We start from the raw sequence: 18,295 nt of genomic DNA, 5'->3' as shown, positions 1-18,295 counted from the left end.
AAACTTACCCCAGGAGAGTCACTCAAGTGTCACAGCTCCAGCCTTAGAGCAGAATTTCGAAGAAGGTAAAACCAACAAAATGAAACCAGTCTGGCTGCTTGGGCCTGTCCATTTGTGATGGTGTTAACCCAACCCAATGAGTGTAGGCCAAGGCTGGGAGGTTGAGAAGAGGGAATCTGTCTTGGATGGTTCTGGCACCCTTTTAGGTCTCTAGCAATTTCTTGACAAAATAGGTACAGGTGAGCACACTGCAAACCGTAGGAGCTTGACTTCAGGGGACCTTTTTGAAAGCTCTGTTTTGCTTGTGTTTGAAAAACTAAAGCACAACAGAGAAAAAGTTTCTAGCTTTATGTCATTGTGGCAAAGAAATATGTACCAGGTGTGATCAATGCAACTGCAGATAGCATTTCTGTTTGTGAAACCCTGAATCATTTGAGCTTTAGGATGAAACATCTTCTCAAATGGAAGCAGGGGGTACTTTAAAATAGATATTCTTTTCATGACAGTAAAGACTTCCACAAGCTGCTATCTGCACAATGCCCAGGTGCACAAATCGTTTGCAGAGGGTGTGCTAAGGTTTCTAAATCTCTTTTTTTTGTGTGCCTTGTGATGCAGTGTGGTTTCCTGGCTCGTTCTTAGACAGACTTGTGACAATGAAGCTCAAAGATTCAAGCTGCTGAATGATTTTTCTGTGGCATTGTGCAGGATAGCATTCTCTTGTTGTTTAACTGTTTGCAAGATACCTGACTTCACTTTTAGAAGTTATACAACAGGGATGAATCCCCAAAGCATTATTTAAAAAACAAAGGAGCATGAGGGGAGCACTAGGAAAGAACTTTGCTAAATGGTTTTTGACTAGGTGATTTTCTCTGTTAGGAAAATAAACTAGTAGCAGCCAGATGTGCTGCTCCACCATGTTTTTAAATTATGAGCAGGCACCAATGATTAGATTTATTAATTAAAATATCAGTTCAGTTACTAGCTGCAGCTTTATTTTTTTTCCCCAGAGAAAAATACCCTGTCACTTCTTTATTAATAAACACTTTTTCTTGCTGTGATCTCTCTATATTATCATCATTTGCTTTGAGGCTTTTATGCTACAGTTCTTACCAACCAACTGGTATTTCAAGAATCCAGAAATACATTTTATTTAAAAGTAAACTGATGATTGAAATTTCATTTTATCCTACTTTGTTCTTTTCCACTGGAGAAGGTACTGCAGTGCTGTAAAATACTGGAGAATACAATTGTAACCTCCATCTCGGTTTTGTCGCGGCAGAAATGTGTCGGTGGCTACGAGCTTACTCCTGGCAATGAGAAATGCGTGTGAGATTTCCTGGATGTTTGCTGCCAGTAAAACAGTTCCGAAAAGCGGCCGGGTGGAGCAGGATGCTCTCCAGGATATCCAGGCAGGACGGAGCTCGACTCGATGGTTCGGCGCGGGCGGCGGGGCGCTCTGGGCGGCCGCGCTGCACTCTATGGTGCGATGGGAGGAGCGGCGGGGCACGGCGGGCGGCTCCGGCCCGGCGGTCCTGGCGCCTTCGGCGAGCACCATGTCGCCTCCGAAAGGTGAGGGCGGCGCCGCGGGGCGCCCGGCGGGTCCCGCGGCTCCTGGTGGGCGGCACGGCCGGAGAACGGGAACAATGCCCACCCGCTTCCCCAAGAGGAAGCGCGACCCGCGCGCAGACTCCCCCCCGCCTCCCCCCTGGCAGGGGGAGTGGAACTGGCCTCCCCGCTGGGGACTGTGGCGCCGGGCGCCACCACCGCGGGAGCGAATGGGGGGAAGGGGCTACGCGGGGCCGCGGGGTCGCGCTGGGGAGGGGCTCTCCCCGCCTGCTTTCCCGCCCTCCCGCTCTCCTCCCGCCGCCCGGGAGCTTCTTCCCGCGATGTGGCACCGCTGCGTCCCCGGCGTGTGGGCGGCGGGTGCTCCCGGTACGGGGCTTGCCGGGTCCCCGGGACGCCTCCGCCTTTAGAATCAGCCACAGCCGCGTCTTTCCTGGTGCCAGTTCCCCTCTGGAAGCGTCTGACCGTGGCGCAGCATCTTTGGGGCTTATTTTTTGGGGCACCTTTGGCGCAGGTGTTCAGTGCATGGGGACATCCCCTGCACCCATTCTGTGGGCGCCGCAGGTGTCCCTGAAAATGCCGCCGCGCCCGGGTGCCTACTGGAGTGTGTTTAGATTGGACATTAGGAGGAATTTCTTCACAGAAAGGATGATTAGTTGCTGGAATGGACTGCCCAGGAAGGTGGTGGAGTCACCATCCCTGGAGGTGTTATGGAAAGACTGGATGTGGCATTTAGTGGCACGGTCTAGTTGACTATGTGGTGTTCAGTCATAGGTCAGACTCGATGATACCAGAGGTCTTTTCCAGCCTCATTGATTCCGTGATTCTCTGTGATTCTGTACAACGAGGCCAGAGCCCACACGGTCCCGGAGCCAGAACCTCGGGCAAGCCGGGAGGGTTTAAATCGGCCGGGAAGGCGCCGCCTGCCCCTCTTCCAGCTCCCCCATGGAGGGCCTTGCCCAGGGCTCCCCAGCTCCCGGCAGTGGCTTGGCGGGGCCTGGAAGGGTGAGGGGCAGGAAGCTCCCAGCGGTGTGTGCCAGGTGCGCACTACCCCGGATAACCTGGCAGGGAGCGAGTTGTGATCCCTATGCTAGGCTTGGCCCGCGGCTGCCTTCCAGGAGCCCTGGCGGGGAGCCCTTAGATGAGCCGTGGAAATGTGTGGGAGGCCCGCACTTGTAGCCCTTAGATGAGCTGTGGAGGTGTGTGGGATGCCCGCGCTTGTATCCTGAGGCTTTTGGCCTCTGCTCCCTTTTTGCCAGAAATCATTTCATCCAGGTGGGATTTACTAGGAAAAAACCAAAAGCTTCTTCCAGTTCTTCTTTCTTTAGGCGAGTATGAGTTCAGATTTACCAGCAAAAGTTACAGATGCCCCAGCTATGTTTTTCTTCTGCTCCCCTCGCTGCACTGGTACTAATGCAGACATGTGAGCCAGGCTGGAGAAATGTCCAGGCTGAAAATAATTACAAATACTTTTTTACATAATGCTGGAACTATCTAGTCTAGATACTAGATTCATTATGTCTTGCTGCATTTGGTTTACCCAAGTTTCCAAACTATTGCCAAATTGGGGCTTTTATTTTTTTTCCTTTTTTTTTTAAAGGGTAGTTAATAGAGGCAAGGATTAAGTTTAGCTTTAGTTTGGTGGTGCATAGACTTAAAATCTTCACGTGTCAAATCACAGCATTAGTGTAATTTTTGTCAGCACTGAAACATCATTAGAAAATACATTTTGTAAAACCAGATGGGGTTAATTATATTTCCTGGTTGTTATGCCCTTGGATTCCCTCCCCACAATCCAAATTTAATTTAAAAATGGATTACAGCTTGTAAGTCTCTTCTAAGCATTGTTAGTCCAGAAACTAACTGGCTCACCTTTTAAAAGTGGTTACTGACGTGGGTAAGATTTTTATCTATAAGGAAGTAGCTAATTTAAATTATTGCAGTGGCAGGAGGTATTAACTGTACCTTGCAGAAATGTTATGCAATTGAAGACATCTCTGGCTTGAAAGAAACATGAACCAAAGCATTGGGAGCACTGGATTCAGCAATTCATTCCTATATTAAATGGCAAAGTTTTTACAAAACTACTTATCCTGTATCTCGTTCCCTAATCAGCAGAGGAACACAAACTTCCACCAATTAAAGCACATTTCTTTAGGATATTCGAAACATGACAGTGGCCCTAAAGGTGCTGCTGAATGACCAGTATCCACCAGAGAGATGCCAAACATAACAATCTACCAGTTTGAAAAAGGATTTTGTAGAAGCCACACGTTTGCTGGTGTCTCGTGTTGGGTTGTACCTTTATGTAGAGAAATCCCGTTTGGAGCTGTGTGCTGTTTTCTTTGCTGGTTTAGATGCTGGCTTAGCCATTCCCTGACCTGGGAATGCACTGGAGTGGCCTGATAGAATTCTCAGGCCTTAGAGGAGTGCAGATTTATGAAAAACTGCCTTGTGCCAGGAGACCTTGGACAGGCTAACTCCCAAATTTTGCAGGATAGTAGTTGGTCCAGGTCAAAACTGTTACAAGAATTGCTACTGATGTAGGAGTATAGCAGTGGGGAAGACAGAGGGCATAACGCAGATGATACAGAGTCCTTGTGTTGTTTATTTTACTGGAAGAGCCTTAACCTTAGACCTTTATACAGGGAATTTTTCAAGAAAGCCCTTTGTGTGAAGTCCCATCACCATTCAGAGCAAAATCTTCTTCTTTTACTAACTTAGGTGGAAAACAGGGCTGAAGGAAATTCTGCCTTATTTATTAAGATTTGCTAGATTTCTTTGCTGATACTGAACTTTTCCTCTTTCTGCTTTTGCTAGTCCGCCAACGCTCTTTGTGTCAGAATTCAGTATATTACGTGAAGAGGATCAGCTGCCATTTCAGTGTGGGTGCCTAGTGTCAGCTAAAGAGCAGGAAAGCACAGAAAGACTTTTTGATTGTTATTAGATAAATATTAATGTATGATTTGTTTTTCTAGAGCATCTTATTTTCAAACACTTGGAGTTCCTGTACCAGCTTCTTTGAGAAGGCTGTAAAATTTAATGGAAACTTTTTTATGGGAAGTGTTTCCTAACACTGTAATTATTGTCTGCTGACTCTGGTGTTTGATACAGCCCTCCAGCTGGAGAACACACTGTTTCAGTTTGTAAATTAAAATGGGGGTCACGCTGAGTTATCTCCTCTGTTTTGTTTCAGAAAATGTCAGCTTACTGTTCAAGCTGTACTGCCTCACGGTGATGACCCTGGTTGCTGCCACATACACAGTGGCACTGCGGTACACCAGGACAGTGGAGACAGAACTCTACTTTTCAACGACAGCTGTGTGCGTCACTGAAGTTATCAAGTTGTTCTTGAGCGTGGGCATCCTGGCTAAGTAAGTATGGGAGTGCTGATCAGTGTTTTGAAAACCAGTCCTTGCTTCTAACCTCAGGTTCTCAGGTACTGAAGTGCAGGTACATTCGAGAATGTGGCTGGATAATCATGCTGTGGAAGGGTAATTTTAAAGAGGGTTAGAGTTTGTGAGTCCTCATCAACAGAAACTGCTTTGTATACAGCATGATACTGAGGTGTGTCCTTTCTGCATATTTTCTATTTTTGTATGCTTTGGAATCAGTTCAGAGCGTCAGCATGGATTATCCACGATGTTTTGGGTCTTTAAAATGTTGGTGTAGATGAAAGTTGGACTTCAATCATCTGCTGTGAGCCATTATCTGCTGAGTTACATAAAATTCTAGTGTTCCTACTAATAAACTTTCCCAATGTTGCAGACAGACATTTTGCTGTCTCTAATAATCTGCAAACCAATGCTGAAAGACTGTGATCAACAAATACTCGTTTCTGTAATCCTAGACTGCTGCTAAGAACTAGAACTTGTCCATGCATGAGCCCTCCCTCAAGTAGGGAGGCTGTCAGTCTGCTGCCTTTTCTGTCAGCTTCTCTGTGCTACATCCTTCCTAGGAAGAATCTTCATATTCCAGACTTTTCCAAAGCCCAGTTCTTGCTGTTGTGGTAGAATTTGTTCTTTTAGGGTCTCTGTCTCTCTTTGTGGCTTTTGGTACATCAGAAGGCTGGCTGTTATCTGCCAGAGGATTGTGGAGCCACATGATGTACTTCAGATTTTCATCAAGTCTTTTCCTCTTAACATACAAATGGCATTTTACTTGGAGTGAGGCAATATTTGAGTGTGACAAACTGCCTTTTTTTTTAACGTTTCATTAAATGGAATGTGTTAGAGTCGGCAGGTGTGAGTAGTAGGGAATTTCTGTTTTTCTCTTCATGCACCCTGGGCTTCTCACTCTGTCAGCACAAAATGCTGGCAGAAATGACTCTGCTGACACGTGGTTGTGCTGTGGTTCTCACTGTTGTGACCAGTGAGGATCCCACTGGCTCTCTGGAGACTGTAGCAGCCCGTGTTTCCCAATAGTGAGGGACCTCTGGGTAGCCTAACCTGTGTGTGTAATTTGTCAAATCTTGTGCAGCTGGGACCCAGGCTGTTTATAGTACACCTAGTGCAGCGGGGTAAGCGATCCCTTTTGTTAAGGGTCTGTAATACTGTGTTCATTAAATGTATGAATGGTCTTTAATTATTTTGAAATAATTAAAAACTAAATTACTTTTAACTTGGAAAGAAGTCTTAGCATGTTGTTGTTTTTAGAACAGCCCTGCACAGCCAAAAGTCTCTGTAGCCCCTCATCTTCCCTTTATCAGCAGAGGATGTGTAGAATAGAAGTGTAGCCAAGGGGGCAAGCATGGGCTGAGCTTTTCTTAGCTGATGGCAGAAACGTACGGATTCTGTTGTCTTGTGTTGACAGATGTGATGAATAATCTTTCTTCCTTCATTTTGCTTTTCATATCTCTACGGATTTGTGTTTTCATCTCTAATTTATTTTCTAAGCTGGGAGTCCTTGTTTAATTTTCTGTGATCGTTATAGTTCCCATCCTTAGAGCACTTCCAGTATTGTTACATCCCTTTTGAAACAGGATCCAGAGCTGCATGCTGTATTCAGGATGTGATCGTGCCATGACATTAGGCAGAGGGCTGAAGGTGCTTTCTCTCTTGGCCTCAGTTCTTTTCCTAAGGATTCTGCTCATTTCTCTGAAGCTGAGCCTTGAGGTGGTGCCATCCAAGAGCTACTTGCATCTTTTCGTCAGGTACCCATGACTAGATTAGAGAGGGTTGCTGTATTTAGGGGTTGTCATTTCCTGTGGTTCTTTCTCCTTTATTGACACCTGAGCCTTATTTATCAGTTAAAATGGGAAGAATCAGATTGACTGAGCTGTTTGGAGGTTATAATGTCTATTCTGATCTGGTCAGCTGGTGGGGTTTTTCTCTCCATAACTGAGAGAGATATGGGCACCTGCAGACACCATTCATCAGGCCATGCTCACCGCTCCTTGGTAGGATGTCTGGCATGCTGATGGGTCCAAAAGTTGCCAGCTTTCTAGTAACCTCCCTTTTCAGATCACTTATGAATATGCTGAACAGCATCAATTCCACGTAGCTTCATTCTGTGTCTCCTTTACAGCTTCCTTCAGTTTTAAATCCTAACCAATTTGTCTCACCCAAGGCAAGGTGCCTTTGTAGTTCAGTAACCAGTCAGAAGATAGAGTACCATCTCTTTTTACTGTACAGCAGGATACATTTATGTGGGTACCTTTTCTTTTTGAAGGAGACAGCATTGATAACTGCAGTATACAGGATACAAGAGTACAACTCCTGCGTTGTTCCAGCTGCAGAATTTGTTTTCTTACACATTATTACATGATGCCTTCACTGTTTACTCTTAAGGTATCTCCCGGAGGGCACATTGAATGGATAAATGCCAAAGAATTGTCTTTCAAAAGTGAAGCTTACGATAGTTTAAATTGTGCTAAAATTAAGTCAACTGTACTCTCCATTTCTCATGCTTATTTAAAGTCTTGTTCACCATCTGGTAATAGCATTTGCTACATTCTTAGCTGGTACATAACTACTTAGCAATGGATGAAGAAAAGCAGAGGTGTTTTGCAAACTCTAGTTTTAACTTCAGCTTTGCTAACAGATGCATGTTTCTGTTGCACAGCTGATGGTTATTAGTATCTCTCACCTCTTCATACCTAGGAATTGCCTTTGTGAATGGGGTAATGAATTTATGAAAGGAGAAATGGCTTTAAAGTGAAAGAGAATAGCTTTAGGTGAGATATTAGGAATAAATTCTTTATAGGAATTCCTTTATAGGAATAAATTACCCAATTTTCTTGTACATCTTACCTCCCAGTCCTAGACAATGTAATAAATACATTCAGAAATGGAATAAATAAAAAAAAATTGCCCATAATATCAACAACTCCTAACATTTTATACAGTTCTGTATCTAGTGCAAGTAACCATGGTGAGCTGTAGCATGAACTCTTCCCCTTTTCTTGTATTGCAAACTTCACTTTGAGTGCTACTTGTCCATGGATTTTTTTGTCATGGTTGTTGTCTGTGGCCAGACATGTCTGGTTTTTTGTGTGTGCTTTCTGTTATGGAAAAATACAAAAAGAATTCCTTCCTGCCTGTATAAAGACTGCTCTTCCTACGGGGGAAAAAAAAGCCAGGAAAAGGACGTATATGCTTGGTGCAAGTAGGGAGGAAGGCAAGGAAGGGGAGAAGTTTGGATGGAAGGATCATGAGAGGGTAAAGCCTGTAAGTTTTTGTAGAGGAAAAGTTGAGAACTGGAGTACAGAGTCAGGGGTTGATCAGGAAAGGAAAATATGCTGAAACGAGGTGGTTAAAGCTATTTATTTATACAAGTGTGCAACAGAAGCACAAGGAGAGTTAAATTTAAGAGCAGTACAGTTTGCAAGTTGAAAGGCCTGTGGGAGGGGGCAGGAATTATTTTGGATGTTGGTATTTGTCAGTGCTAAGCCAGTGAAGATTGGAAAGGGGGGCTGTGGGAGAACTGGGAAGAGGACTGGAGCAGCAGCAACAAGTAAGCAGCAAATGTCAGATTGATGTGCAAGTGATAAGGGAGAACCAGTAATGCAGAGGTCAGCTGTGAACAGCTGAGTAGCAAACTGCAAAAGGGGGCAGCAGCCAGCAGCAACACGTTCTTCCCCATTGCCTGCTCTTTCACACGCTGTAATTACTTGAAGGAGAGGTGTGAAATGCAAGGACAGGGACAGGCACGGGGAGCTGCCACACACCTGCCAGACCTCTTCACGTGTGTGCTGGTGCTGGTCCAGCATCTCCCACGGCACAAGTGAGACTGGGAACCCATGGCTGACTGAGGAATGAGAGGTTTTTCTAGGTAAGTAGTGTGCAAGGGTACAATCCTTTTTTGGCTGTACTGTGAGGCCCAGTTTAAAGGGGATCTGGAAAATCATGAGCATTTGACATCACACACAAACATTAATACTCAGTAAAAAAGGGGAGACACAAACAACAGCCTTCTGTTCCACTGCCTGTATTGACCCACTGCTACTCGATAATGCATCTAACTTCCTGATTCCAGAATGTCTCTCTCGCCTTCAGGGCTTTCTACTTGTTGAAAACCTCACTTGTTTTTTGCCAGTTAACATTTTTTTTCTTGTATGAGCAGAAAGTACAACTGATTGTGGAGAACAAAATTTCAGGCCTCCCAAAGGATTCATTGATTTGATTTCTGTTGTAAAATACCAGTTTAAGAATGCCCTCAGTTACGCTACTATTTTATTTTGCAGAGAAACTGGAAGTCTGACGAGGTTAATAACATCTTTAAAAGAAAATGTATTCGGAAGTCCTAAAGAATTGCTAAAATTAAGTGTTCCATCTGTGGTGTACGCTCTCCAAAACAATATGGCGTTTGTGGCTCTTAGCAACTTGGATGCTGCAGTCTACCAGGTAATACACGTTTCTGTCAGTAACAGATCTGGAAATATATTTCTCTTTCCTGATTCATGAGGGACACGTGTCAGGTATCTGTCTGCCAGGCACGCAGCACTCTCTTCAGCCTCAGTGTTAAAAGCCAAACTGTGCTTTGTTATATTCAGAGCATACACTGCTGCAGGGCTCTGGCTTTCTGAGCTTAGCAACTCACTGCTGGAGTCACTTCAAATTCACTTAGTTGTAGTTGGCGATGGATCTGTAGGAAATCAATGAATATAAAAATCTATCGTTCTGTAGTTGAATTTCCTATTTTATTTTCTTGTCTTGGAGGAGTTTCTAAAACCATGTCCTCTACACTACATTCCCGTCTTCTTCAGGTGACGTACCAGCTGAAGATCCCTTGTACAGCTTTATGTACAGTCCTGATGCTGAACCGTACCCTTAGTAAGTTGCAGTGGTTCTCTGTCTTCATGCTCTGTGGTGGCGTTACCCTTGTCCAGTGGGAGCCTGCTCAGGCCACAAAAGTACAGGTAAGAGTTAGTGTTTTGCCTCTTCAGCTAAAGAATAAACGATCATTGATCACTGGCTTTCACATTTATTGTGTACCAGTTCAGGCAGGCTTATGGTATTGCTCCAGTCTCACTTGTTGGAAATGCAACTGATTGCTACAATTAGTATAAATTACTACAGTCATCATAATCAGTCTAATGCACCATCCTAGGAGTGTCTGAGTAATAGATTGTTTCCAGCAGTTGGCCTTGGTAACATCATAATTGTTGGAACAGAGAATTTGGAATCAAAGCACTGGGAGGAATTAGGAGCGAAGCTCCAGCGCAGTGTGGGTATGTCATTTAAACCCACCCTTCAGAGGTACTGACCTAATCCCGTTCTAGGGATGAGCAAGTGTCTTCTGTTTCTTAGGTCAAGGCTGCTGCTCAGCTGCATTAGTGGGAAAGGCAGGTCATGCCTCTGGGAATACCGGCCACAGCCCAGTAGACAGTGCCTCTGAGCACTGCAGGAGTACCCACAGAAAACAGAACACCACACAGCTACAGCGAGCTGAGCTGAGGGACAGCCTTAGATATGCAAGTGCATGTTGTACTGCAGTGAAATGCTAATAATTTTGCTCCACTTAATGAACTACTTCTGTGTCCTGATTTTGGCTGAGATAGAATTAACTTTATTCCTAGTGATGCCATGAAGATTTTTTGCCTTTTCTTTTATACCCCTGTTATACCTTTTCACAAGTTCTGTATTCTTAGTGCTTTTTGCCTACATTCTTGGACTTGTTTGTTCAGCTAGAAGACTAAACATTTTAGAAGCTTCGTAGATAGGGGTTAGTGTGCCCCAGACCCCAAGGTCCTCTCCAGAACACATTTTATAAACTGAGATAGAACCATCCAGGGGAAGGTTCCTTGGAGAGGGGGGCTCATTCAAGCCTCTCATTGGGGAATCTTTGATAGATATGCTAATTAGTAAGACCTATAATGTTACACCAGATCTTTTGGGGGTGTGCACTGTGGTGTGCATTTCAGTGCATTCCACCTGGATGTGGTGCACCTAAGGATCCTTAAAATAAATACCAAGGTAAAATCCCTTTTTCCCTTCTAACCATGTGTGACTCTTGATTTTAAGACCAAGAAAAGGCATCACTAGTATCTGGTTCAGTGCTGTGTTTTGGATTTGGTATGAGAACAATGTTGGTAACACTGGTGTGTTACCACACAACACAGTTGTGGCTCAGTAGTGCTTAACCATGAGTCCAGGTCTTTTCAGTGTCTCCTGCTCTTCCAGTGAGGAGGGGCACAAGAAACCAGGAGGGAGCATGGCCAGGACAGCTGACCTGAACTGGCCAAAGGGATATTCCATACTATAGTATGTTACATCCAGTATAGAAAGTCAGGGAATTTGGTCAGGAGGGGCTGATTTCTGCTGCAGGATGGGCTGGGCATCTGTCAGCAGGTGGTGAACAATTGTCTTCTGCATCACTTGGTTTTCTTGGGTTTTATATCTCTCTCTCCTTTTGTCAGTAGTAGGATTATTAGTAAATTTTATTTTTATTTAAGTATTAAACTGTTTTTCTATCAACCCACAAAGTTTCCCTTTTGTTTTTGATTCTCCTCCCCACTGTGGGGCTTGGGGGGGAATGAGTGAGGAGCTGGGTGGTGCTTAGTTGCTGGCTGGAGTTATACCGTGGCACTCTGGAATTGATTACTGTGAATTACTGAAGTGTTGTATCTTTTTTAAAGTAAGGGCTGATGTTGCAGGTGGAGCAGAATCCATGGCTAGGGTTTGGAGCGATTGCTGTGGCTGTTCTGTGTTCAGGATTTGCAGGTACAGTATTATTTCTGTTCACGGGCTGCATCTAAAGGACTGGAGAACTCAACAATGTTTAAAACTGAACATTCTACATTTGTTAACTGTCTTCCTGTAATAGTTTATTCCCTCTGCCCATAATTATCTTCTACTTCTGGTAATTATGGCAGATTCATAATATGATTACTCCCATTGTCAAGCAAATGATAGGAGCATGTGCCATTGGTTTTACATGATGCAACATAGAAGGCTGCTTTGCAAGTGGAAGTGTCTTTCAAATGCTGTGAATAAGACTGTAGGGAGCAGCATAATGACTCACTGCGTACATTTAATTAATGTACATCAATTTTATAAAGTTTACTTTGCAGTGAATAGCTCCCCTATGGTGATCACATGAAATAGTTGCATTTTTTTAACGCAGGGAACTGAGCTCCTCACCAGTTCTTGTACCAGCCCTGAAATACACATTACCATAGTTCTGTAGGTGGAAAATCTAACTGGGATGCAGAGGGAGCATGAGGAAGGCAGAGAGGTAGATTAGTAGCAGGAAGTCTGGATAAACTCAGTGAAGGATTTTTGGTTTTGTTTATTTTTGCTTTGTTCTAAAGCCAGTGTCTCTCCTCAGGGTAGTTTTTTCTCTGTCTTCTGGAGAAGGACACCAAAACTTTAGGACAAGTGAACTGGTGCTCAGAAATAAAGAAATGCAAATTACTTCTTAATTTGAAGTTTGGCTCACAGGGGCATATTCCCCTGGCTGTAAACTGGATTCTTCCCCCCTCCTCTGTAAAAAACCAAGGTACTGTCACCCACCTCTAGTACTGTAAAATCCTGAAAGAATAATCTTGGGCTGTGCATAGATGCCCATTACTCATGGAAAAACATTCTGGTGGGCAGAGGAGGAAAGGAGGAGAGTGTCATTCTTATTTGGTTTCAGTGAAATGGGCACTTTGGAGCAGAAATATTAAATAAAACTGTGTAGAGCTCAGTCAGCTTTCCCTGGAAGGTTATGAATTTCCTCATTTAAATAGATGCTCCCAAGCCACAAAGACAAAATACAGCCTTCAGAGTCTCCTAAAACTCCTGCTTTCCCCAGTAATGTGGGTCAACAGCTATGCTTCCAGAGGTCTGCAAATTCAGAGCACTGACAGGCTGATGCAGACAGCTCGAGACACTTAGGGCTTTCTTCTCCTGCAAAAGGATTGCAGCTTGGGTTTCCTTGCTGACAGCTGAAGCTCTGGGGCAGCTGGGAGGGACAGTGTGTTTCATCCGCAGAGCTCCTTATGCCCTTGGGGCTTTACATGTTGAAAACATAAATCCTATTCAAATTCCCTTCTCTTCTTCCTTCCCACACTCACATGAAGCAGTTATTTTGGCATTAGACCTCCAGTTTCTGGACTGACCATGTTTTACAGTGTGTTTTATTATTCAAGCAAAAGGAAAAAAAAAGGTTAAGTGTTTTTGTCACTTAGAGATCGAAAATAAGGTTTTTATTCAAATTGCTGATCCTGTGATAATTCTCAAGTATCTGGGGCCCCAACAATGCTTCTAAAGCATTGGACAGATAATTTAATGGCAGATCCTTTATGACTTAAAACAGTTCTGAAGAGTGAGTTCTCTTATCGGCCCCCATACTTTCCTTCCTCTTGCCTAGTGGATTTGTGAACTGTATATTCACAAATCTAGAAGCATAGTTTTATTGGTTTGCTACTGTTTTCTCAGTTTATAAAATTTGCAAATTTGGTTCATACTTGCAAATTTCATGCCAAATTTCTGTTACATTGATTACACCTGGTTGTGCTCTGTGGGTCTTCTCAGGGGGCAGAAATCTCAAGGTAGTTATTCTGAGTTATTTTAAAGGTTGCAGTCAACTAGTTTGTTGTTGTTTACACTTCAAAAATTTATATTCTTCTGAGGTAATATAGTATTTCCTTGTTTTTGTAATTATTTGAACCCCTGAAATAGAAATCTGCTCTGTCATTTATTCACCATAAATACTCACCATACTCTATTAAATTATAAATTGCATTTTTTGTCAATAAAAGAATAGCAAGACCTTCCTTGAAGCTAACTTGGGGATTTTAGAGGGGGGTGTGCCTAGGGCTTATAACACATGGGTCTTTGTGCCATCTGTGTTGGTTCCATATTATTTTCTCATATGGTATGAAGGATCTTGTGTGATATTAATCACCAGTAAACTTCTAGTCAATAGGGCTCTCACCAGAAGGTCATGGAAGTGGCTGGTAAGAGTCCTGCAAACTGCTCTCCCTGTTTTGAAATGTGGAGGAAATTCCAGAACTTGACAGAGTCGTGATGGGTGAGCAGTGGTTAAAAAGGCAGGTGGTGATGGCCTTGCCAAATGTCTGCCTTTTAGTCTGACAAATGCCTCCCAAGTAGGATAATGAAGAAGTGTTTGGGGAGTTTCAGTAATGCAGAACATAAAAATAATGCTCTTCAGTGTGAGCTTTAGATTAAAATGAATTCCACTTCCTCAAAACCAACCTGTAGTTACAATTAGCAGAAGGCTTAGATTTTGATTTGCTCTGTAATCGTCTGAAGCTGTGTGTTTCAGAACGAGCTGCTCTGCCAAGTGCTCTGTGAGCACAAAGCTCCTGAGGAGTTTTCAGTTTCAGTACTGAGGTAATAGAGATCCTCCCTTCCTCCCCTACCCCCCAAGAAAAATTGGACTAAAATCAATCAATATAAAACTAAAATCAACATTAAATTATTTACATGGAGGCTGTGGATTGAAAAAGGGAAAAAATGGGAAAGGGTAAGGATAAAATGGATTGAGGGAGACCTTCTTGTTGAGTCAAAGCAGATCCTCTTGCTGCTGAGCCCCAGGGCCTGACCAATGGTTTAGGCCTAAAGGTTTTAACTGCACTTAACAGCCTAATTTGAAAAATTTAACAAAAGATTCTGTAAGACAACAGTAACTCGCTTATAGGCCTAAGTTAGTTACAAATCTGAAGTGCTTGAGAATGTAAGAGAGGAACATCCATAGTTCCTTTGCTGTAGTATATGCACACTCACACAGATATAAAGGAGTTTGTACAGGGCAAAAAATGCCCCTGGAGTTCAGTGAAGGGCTCACATGGGATGCCTTTTCATCTTCTCAGCGGGCCAGGGGTTGAGCCTGGAGGAGTGGGGCACCAGCCAAGGATCCATCATTGGCGTTCAGCAGTGGTCTCCCAGGGATGGTGAACTTGAGAGTTTGCTGGCTCCAAGAGGTGTCCCACTCGGAGCGAGGTTGTCTGGTTTTAAAATGCAGTAAACTGTGAATCATTCTTCTCACTGAAATGTTTTTGGTTTTTTGTTTGTTTTGGTTTGGTTTTTTTTCAGGAGTTTATTTTGAAAAGGTGTTAAAGAGTTCAGATACTTCCTTGTGGGTGAGGAACATTCAGCTGTACTTATCTGGGATTGTGGTGAATTTATTTGTTGTGTACATGTCAGATGGAGCCCAAGTTCTAGAGAAAGGGTTTTTCTATGGCTACACATACTACGTCTGGTTTGTCATCTGTAAGTATCTTGTGGTTTTAGTCTTTTGGCATTGCTTTTCCTCTTTAACAATGATATAACTGATTGCAGGAAGCTACAAATTCAGTCTAACACACTCTCTTTCTACTGTGTTTTGATGGATTTTATTTAAAAGTATCATTTTCTTGGAAGTTACTCACTTACTCAATTTAAAATTGTGCTGAAACAGCAGCCTAAATAATTGACTAGCAAGTAGATCATCTTTAAGTGAGTCATATCTTATTTACTGGATGCCACATAGACATCCCATTCCATTGAATGATACGTTAAATCACTAATTAGGACAATGTAGCCCGAACTAGGAGCACACTAGTGGAGTAAAATGCATCATTTCAAGAGTAACCATCTGCACCTGTACTAATGGTAACACCTTATCTGCTTCCCAGTTCTGGCCAGTGTTGGTGGCATCTACACCTCGGTGGTTGTTAAGTACACCGATAACATCATGAAAGGCTTTTCTGCAGCAGCAGCCATTGTTCTCTCTACTGTGGCGTCAGTCATCCTCTTTGGCCTTCAGATAAGTAAGTGCCTTTTTGCCTTTGATTTGATGGCCGTGCATGTTTCCTGCCTGTCCAGCCTGCTATACACAGCCCATACCAAAGCCATAATTTGTGCCCCCTCTCAGTTTTTCTGGTTTTAGCTTCAAGTCTGCTCCAGGACTCCTGTGCACTAATGCATCATCATCCCTGTTGCGGTACACAAGGTGCCTGATGACTCTGTGCTTTTAAAGGCATCGGTGGTTTGTTCTTTCAGAAGCATGTACAACATCAAACAGAAAGGTTCTTTTGGTTTAAACAGCTTTATTTTCATGCATCACTTTCTGATGCAGTTTAGTGTGTGATACAGCTGTTTACCTGGGACTGCTGTTAATAGGTTATTATTTCTTGTTGGGTTTAGTACAGCCAGTGCCAAATTAATTCCTCAGCTATTTCTTCAAGGGCTTTACACATCCCCATTGAGTTACACCCACTACAGCATTAACTTCTACTTTCCCCATCTGCTGTGGACATCACCACGTCAGAAAGTCAAAGAGCAGCTGAGGTTTTGACTGACTGATGTGGTGAAGTTTTTGAGGGGAAAGAGCAGATGGCTCTGGGCTGTTCTGCAGCTACAAAGGATTTTTTCCGCAGTCAGGTCTGCATCTGGTACTGTGCCCAGGACTCCTGCTCAGTCCTTCACTGTTTAGTTGTGGGTAGTTTCCTACCTTAATCCAAAGATGATGTGGCAAAATGGTGGAAAAACTAGCTTTCTGATGTAGTGAGACAAAAGGAAAGTTTGCATAACGAGAAGACAATCAGTGTTTGGCTGCAAAAGAGCACCATAAAGCAAGGGATGAAAAAAAACCCCACTTAATTTTAAAAACTTACTTGAGCAGAGTGTTTTACTGACAGTTGACACAAATCAAACCTGGACTAATGAGCTTCCTGCAAAAGCCTTGTTAATAGTTTCTTAACCCTGTCTAGACATGGAAAGGCAAAAAAGATGTGTTATCACAGGCTACTTTATTACATTCACTGCTTTTTATTAATTTTATCAATAAGGAGTTAAGTTTATTGTAATGTAAGCCTGTCCAGATGGCACCTGGGACTTCAGGAGATGCTTTACTCTTGCTTTTATGACCACCACCACCACATTCTTGCCGATGAGACTAACGGGAATGCTGCGGGGATTGTAAACACCCAAGAGTTCCCAGTGACATAGGATGAAGCTAAATGCTGTGACTTACCAATAGCTTGCTGTCCTGTTTATTTGTGGGTAACTTCAATGCTGTCATTCAGATCTCATCATAACTTACACAGCTTGCTGAAGGTTTCTTCTTACATGAATATTTATTTAAGCTATTTTGTCTCCTTTCAGCTGTTACCTTCTCCCTGGGTGCTCTCCTGGTGTGTATTTCTATTTACCTCTATGGATTACCTCGACAAGACACCACAAAAATCCAGCCCTCAGAGACTAAGAGCTCAAAAGAGAGACTTGCTACTGTGTGATGTTGTCCATAAAAAGGGACAGATGGACAAGAGAAAAAACAGACTTTAAAATTTTTTTTTTTTTTCCAAAATTAGCCTTAAGCTAGTCATGAAATGGTTTAAGTGGGATAGACTAAAAGCAGAAGTTAGTTCTGTTTTATGTGTGGAGTTTCCAGTGGCTGACACTGAGGCTACACTGCAGCTGAGAAGCTGGCTGGGTATTTTATGGAAGGTATTCTTCATTCACATTGACAATGAAGAGTCTGATTTACAAGGAAAACCCAATGAAGGAACTGATCACTCAATTGTATATAATGTATATAACGGAGGGAAATCGGTCCTTTGTGTATTTGATAAACTGTCTTGCTCTTTGAGGGCAGAAATGCCTGAAAGCTTCATAAGAAACTATTAAAAAAAGCAACTACTGCCAGCATTTTCTCTTAAAATACTTGGCAATTGTAGTTTGATTAATGACAGGAAGTGTTTCTCTTCTAGGCAATAGGTACGAGATGACACAACTCTACAGGGAAGACCCCTGCTTTGAGCATCACCTACCTCAGAGTGAGTAGAGGCAGCCCTTGCTGTCTGGTTTAAAAAGTCAGAGGAAAGACTCTGAAGTTGTGGATTTCCTTCTTCTCTTCAAATGTTTTCTATACCTGCTGTAGGGGGTAGAGGGATCTTCTATGTGTAGTACAGGGGAACATTTGTATTTGTTCCTGTACCTCTGGCTTAATTATGAGTGAGTCAACACAAAGTTTCTGGCTACAAGATTTTTTCTCTCTAAACTTCTCTGTGCATACAGATTGATGCTTGAAAATGGTTCCTGTGCATGTTAGCCTTTAATTTATTAGTGCCAACTCTGTAATTTCAACCTCCTTCCTCATCTTGCTAGGCTTTCCAGAAATTTCAACTCTACATTGGGGGAAAACTGGCCCTTGTGCATTCGGGCAGCTTGTTGACATTCACAGTGGAGTTGTAACATGACCAAGTTCATACTCTTGGACATATTCCTTCAGCCATTAATTAAGCAGCTGGGTTTTACTTGAAAGTGGGGCATGTTAAACACAGCAGTAACAAACATGCTTA

General features: G+C 43.1%; 1 protein-coding gene across 1 annotated transcript; it reads left to right on the top strand.

Annotated features, from left to right (window-relative positions):
* Positions 1–1,313: 1,313 nt before the first annotated feature.
* Positions 1,314–17,655, top strand: SLC35A1 (solute carrier family 35 member A1). The gene is made up of 8 exons (XM_069011188.1): positions 1,314–1,569; positions 4,760–4,937; positions 9,248–9,407; positions 9,770–9,922; positions 11,660–11,726; positions 15,048–15,224; positions 15,629–15,763; positions 17,100–17,655. The coding sequence occupies exons 1-8, from the start codon at positions 1,314–1,316 to the stop codon at positions 17,228–17,230; spliced, it is 1,257 nt and encodes a 418-aa protein (XP_068867289.1). The 3' UTR covers positions 17,231–17,655.
* The last annotated feature ends 640 nt before the right edge of the window (positions 17,656–18,295 follow it).

Source organism: Aphelocoma coerulescens, chromosome 3, assembly GCF_041296385.1.
Source record: "Aphelocoma coerulescens isolate FSJ_1873_10779 chromosome 3, UR_Acoe_1.0, whole genome shotgun sequence".
NCBI classification, from domain to species: Eukaryota; Metazoa; Chordata; class Aves; order Passeriformes; family Corvidae; genus Aphelocoma; species Aphelocoma coerulescens.
Note: the sequence above shows the minus strand (reverse complement) of the source record. Positions and strands in the feature narration are given on the sequence as shown.

Excerpts from the sequence above, each read along its gene's own strand:
- SLC35A1 (XM_069011188.1), top strand. The coding sequence starts at position 1,314 with ATGAGAAATGCGTGTGAGATTTCCTGGATGTTTGCTGCCAGTAAAACA. Across the intron at positions 4,938-9,247 it reads AGCGTGGGCATCCTGGCTAA|AGAAACTGGAAGTCTGACGA; the intron begins GTAAGTATGGGA and ends TTTATTTTGCAG. Across the intron at positions 15,764-17,099 it reads CCTCTTTGGCCTTCAGATAA|CTGTTACCTTCTCCCTGGGT; the intron begins GTAAGTGCCTTT and ends GTCTCCTTTCAG.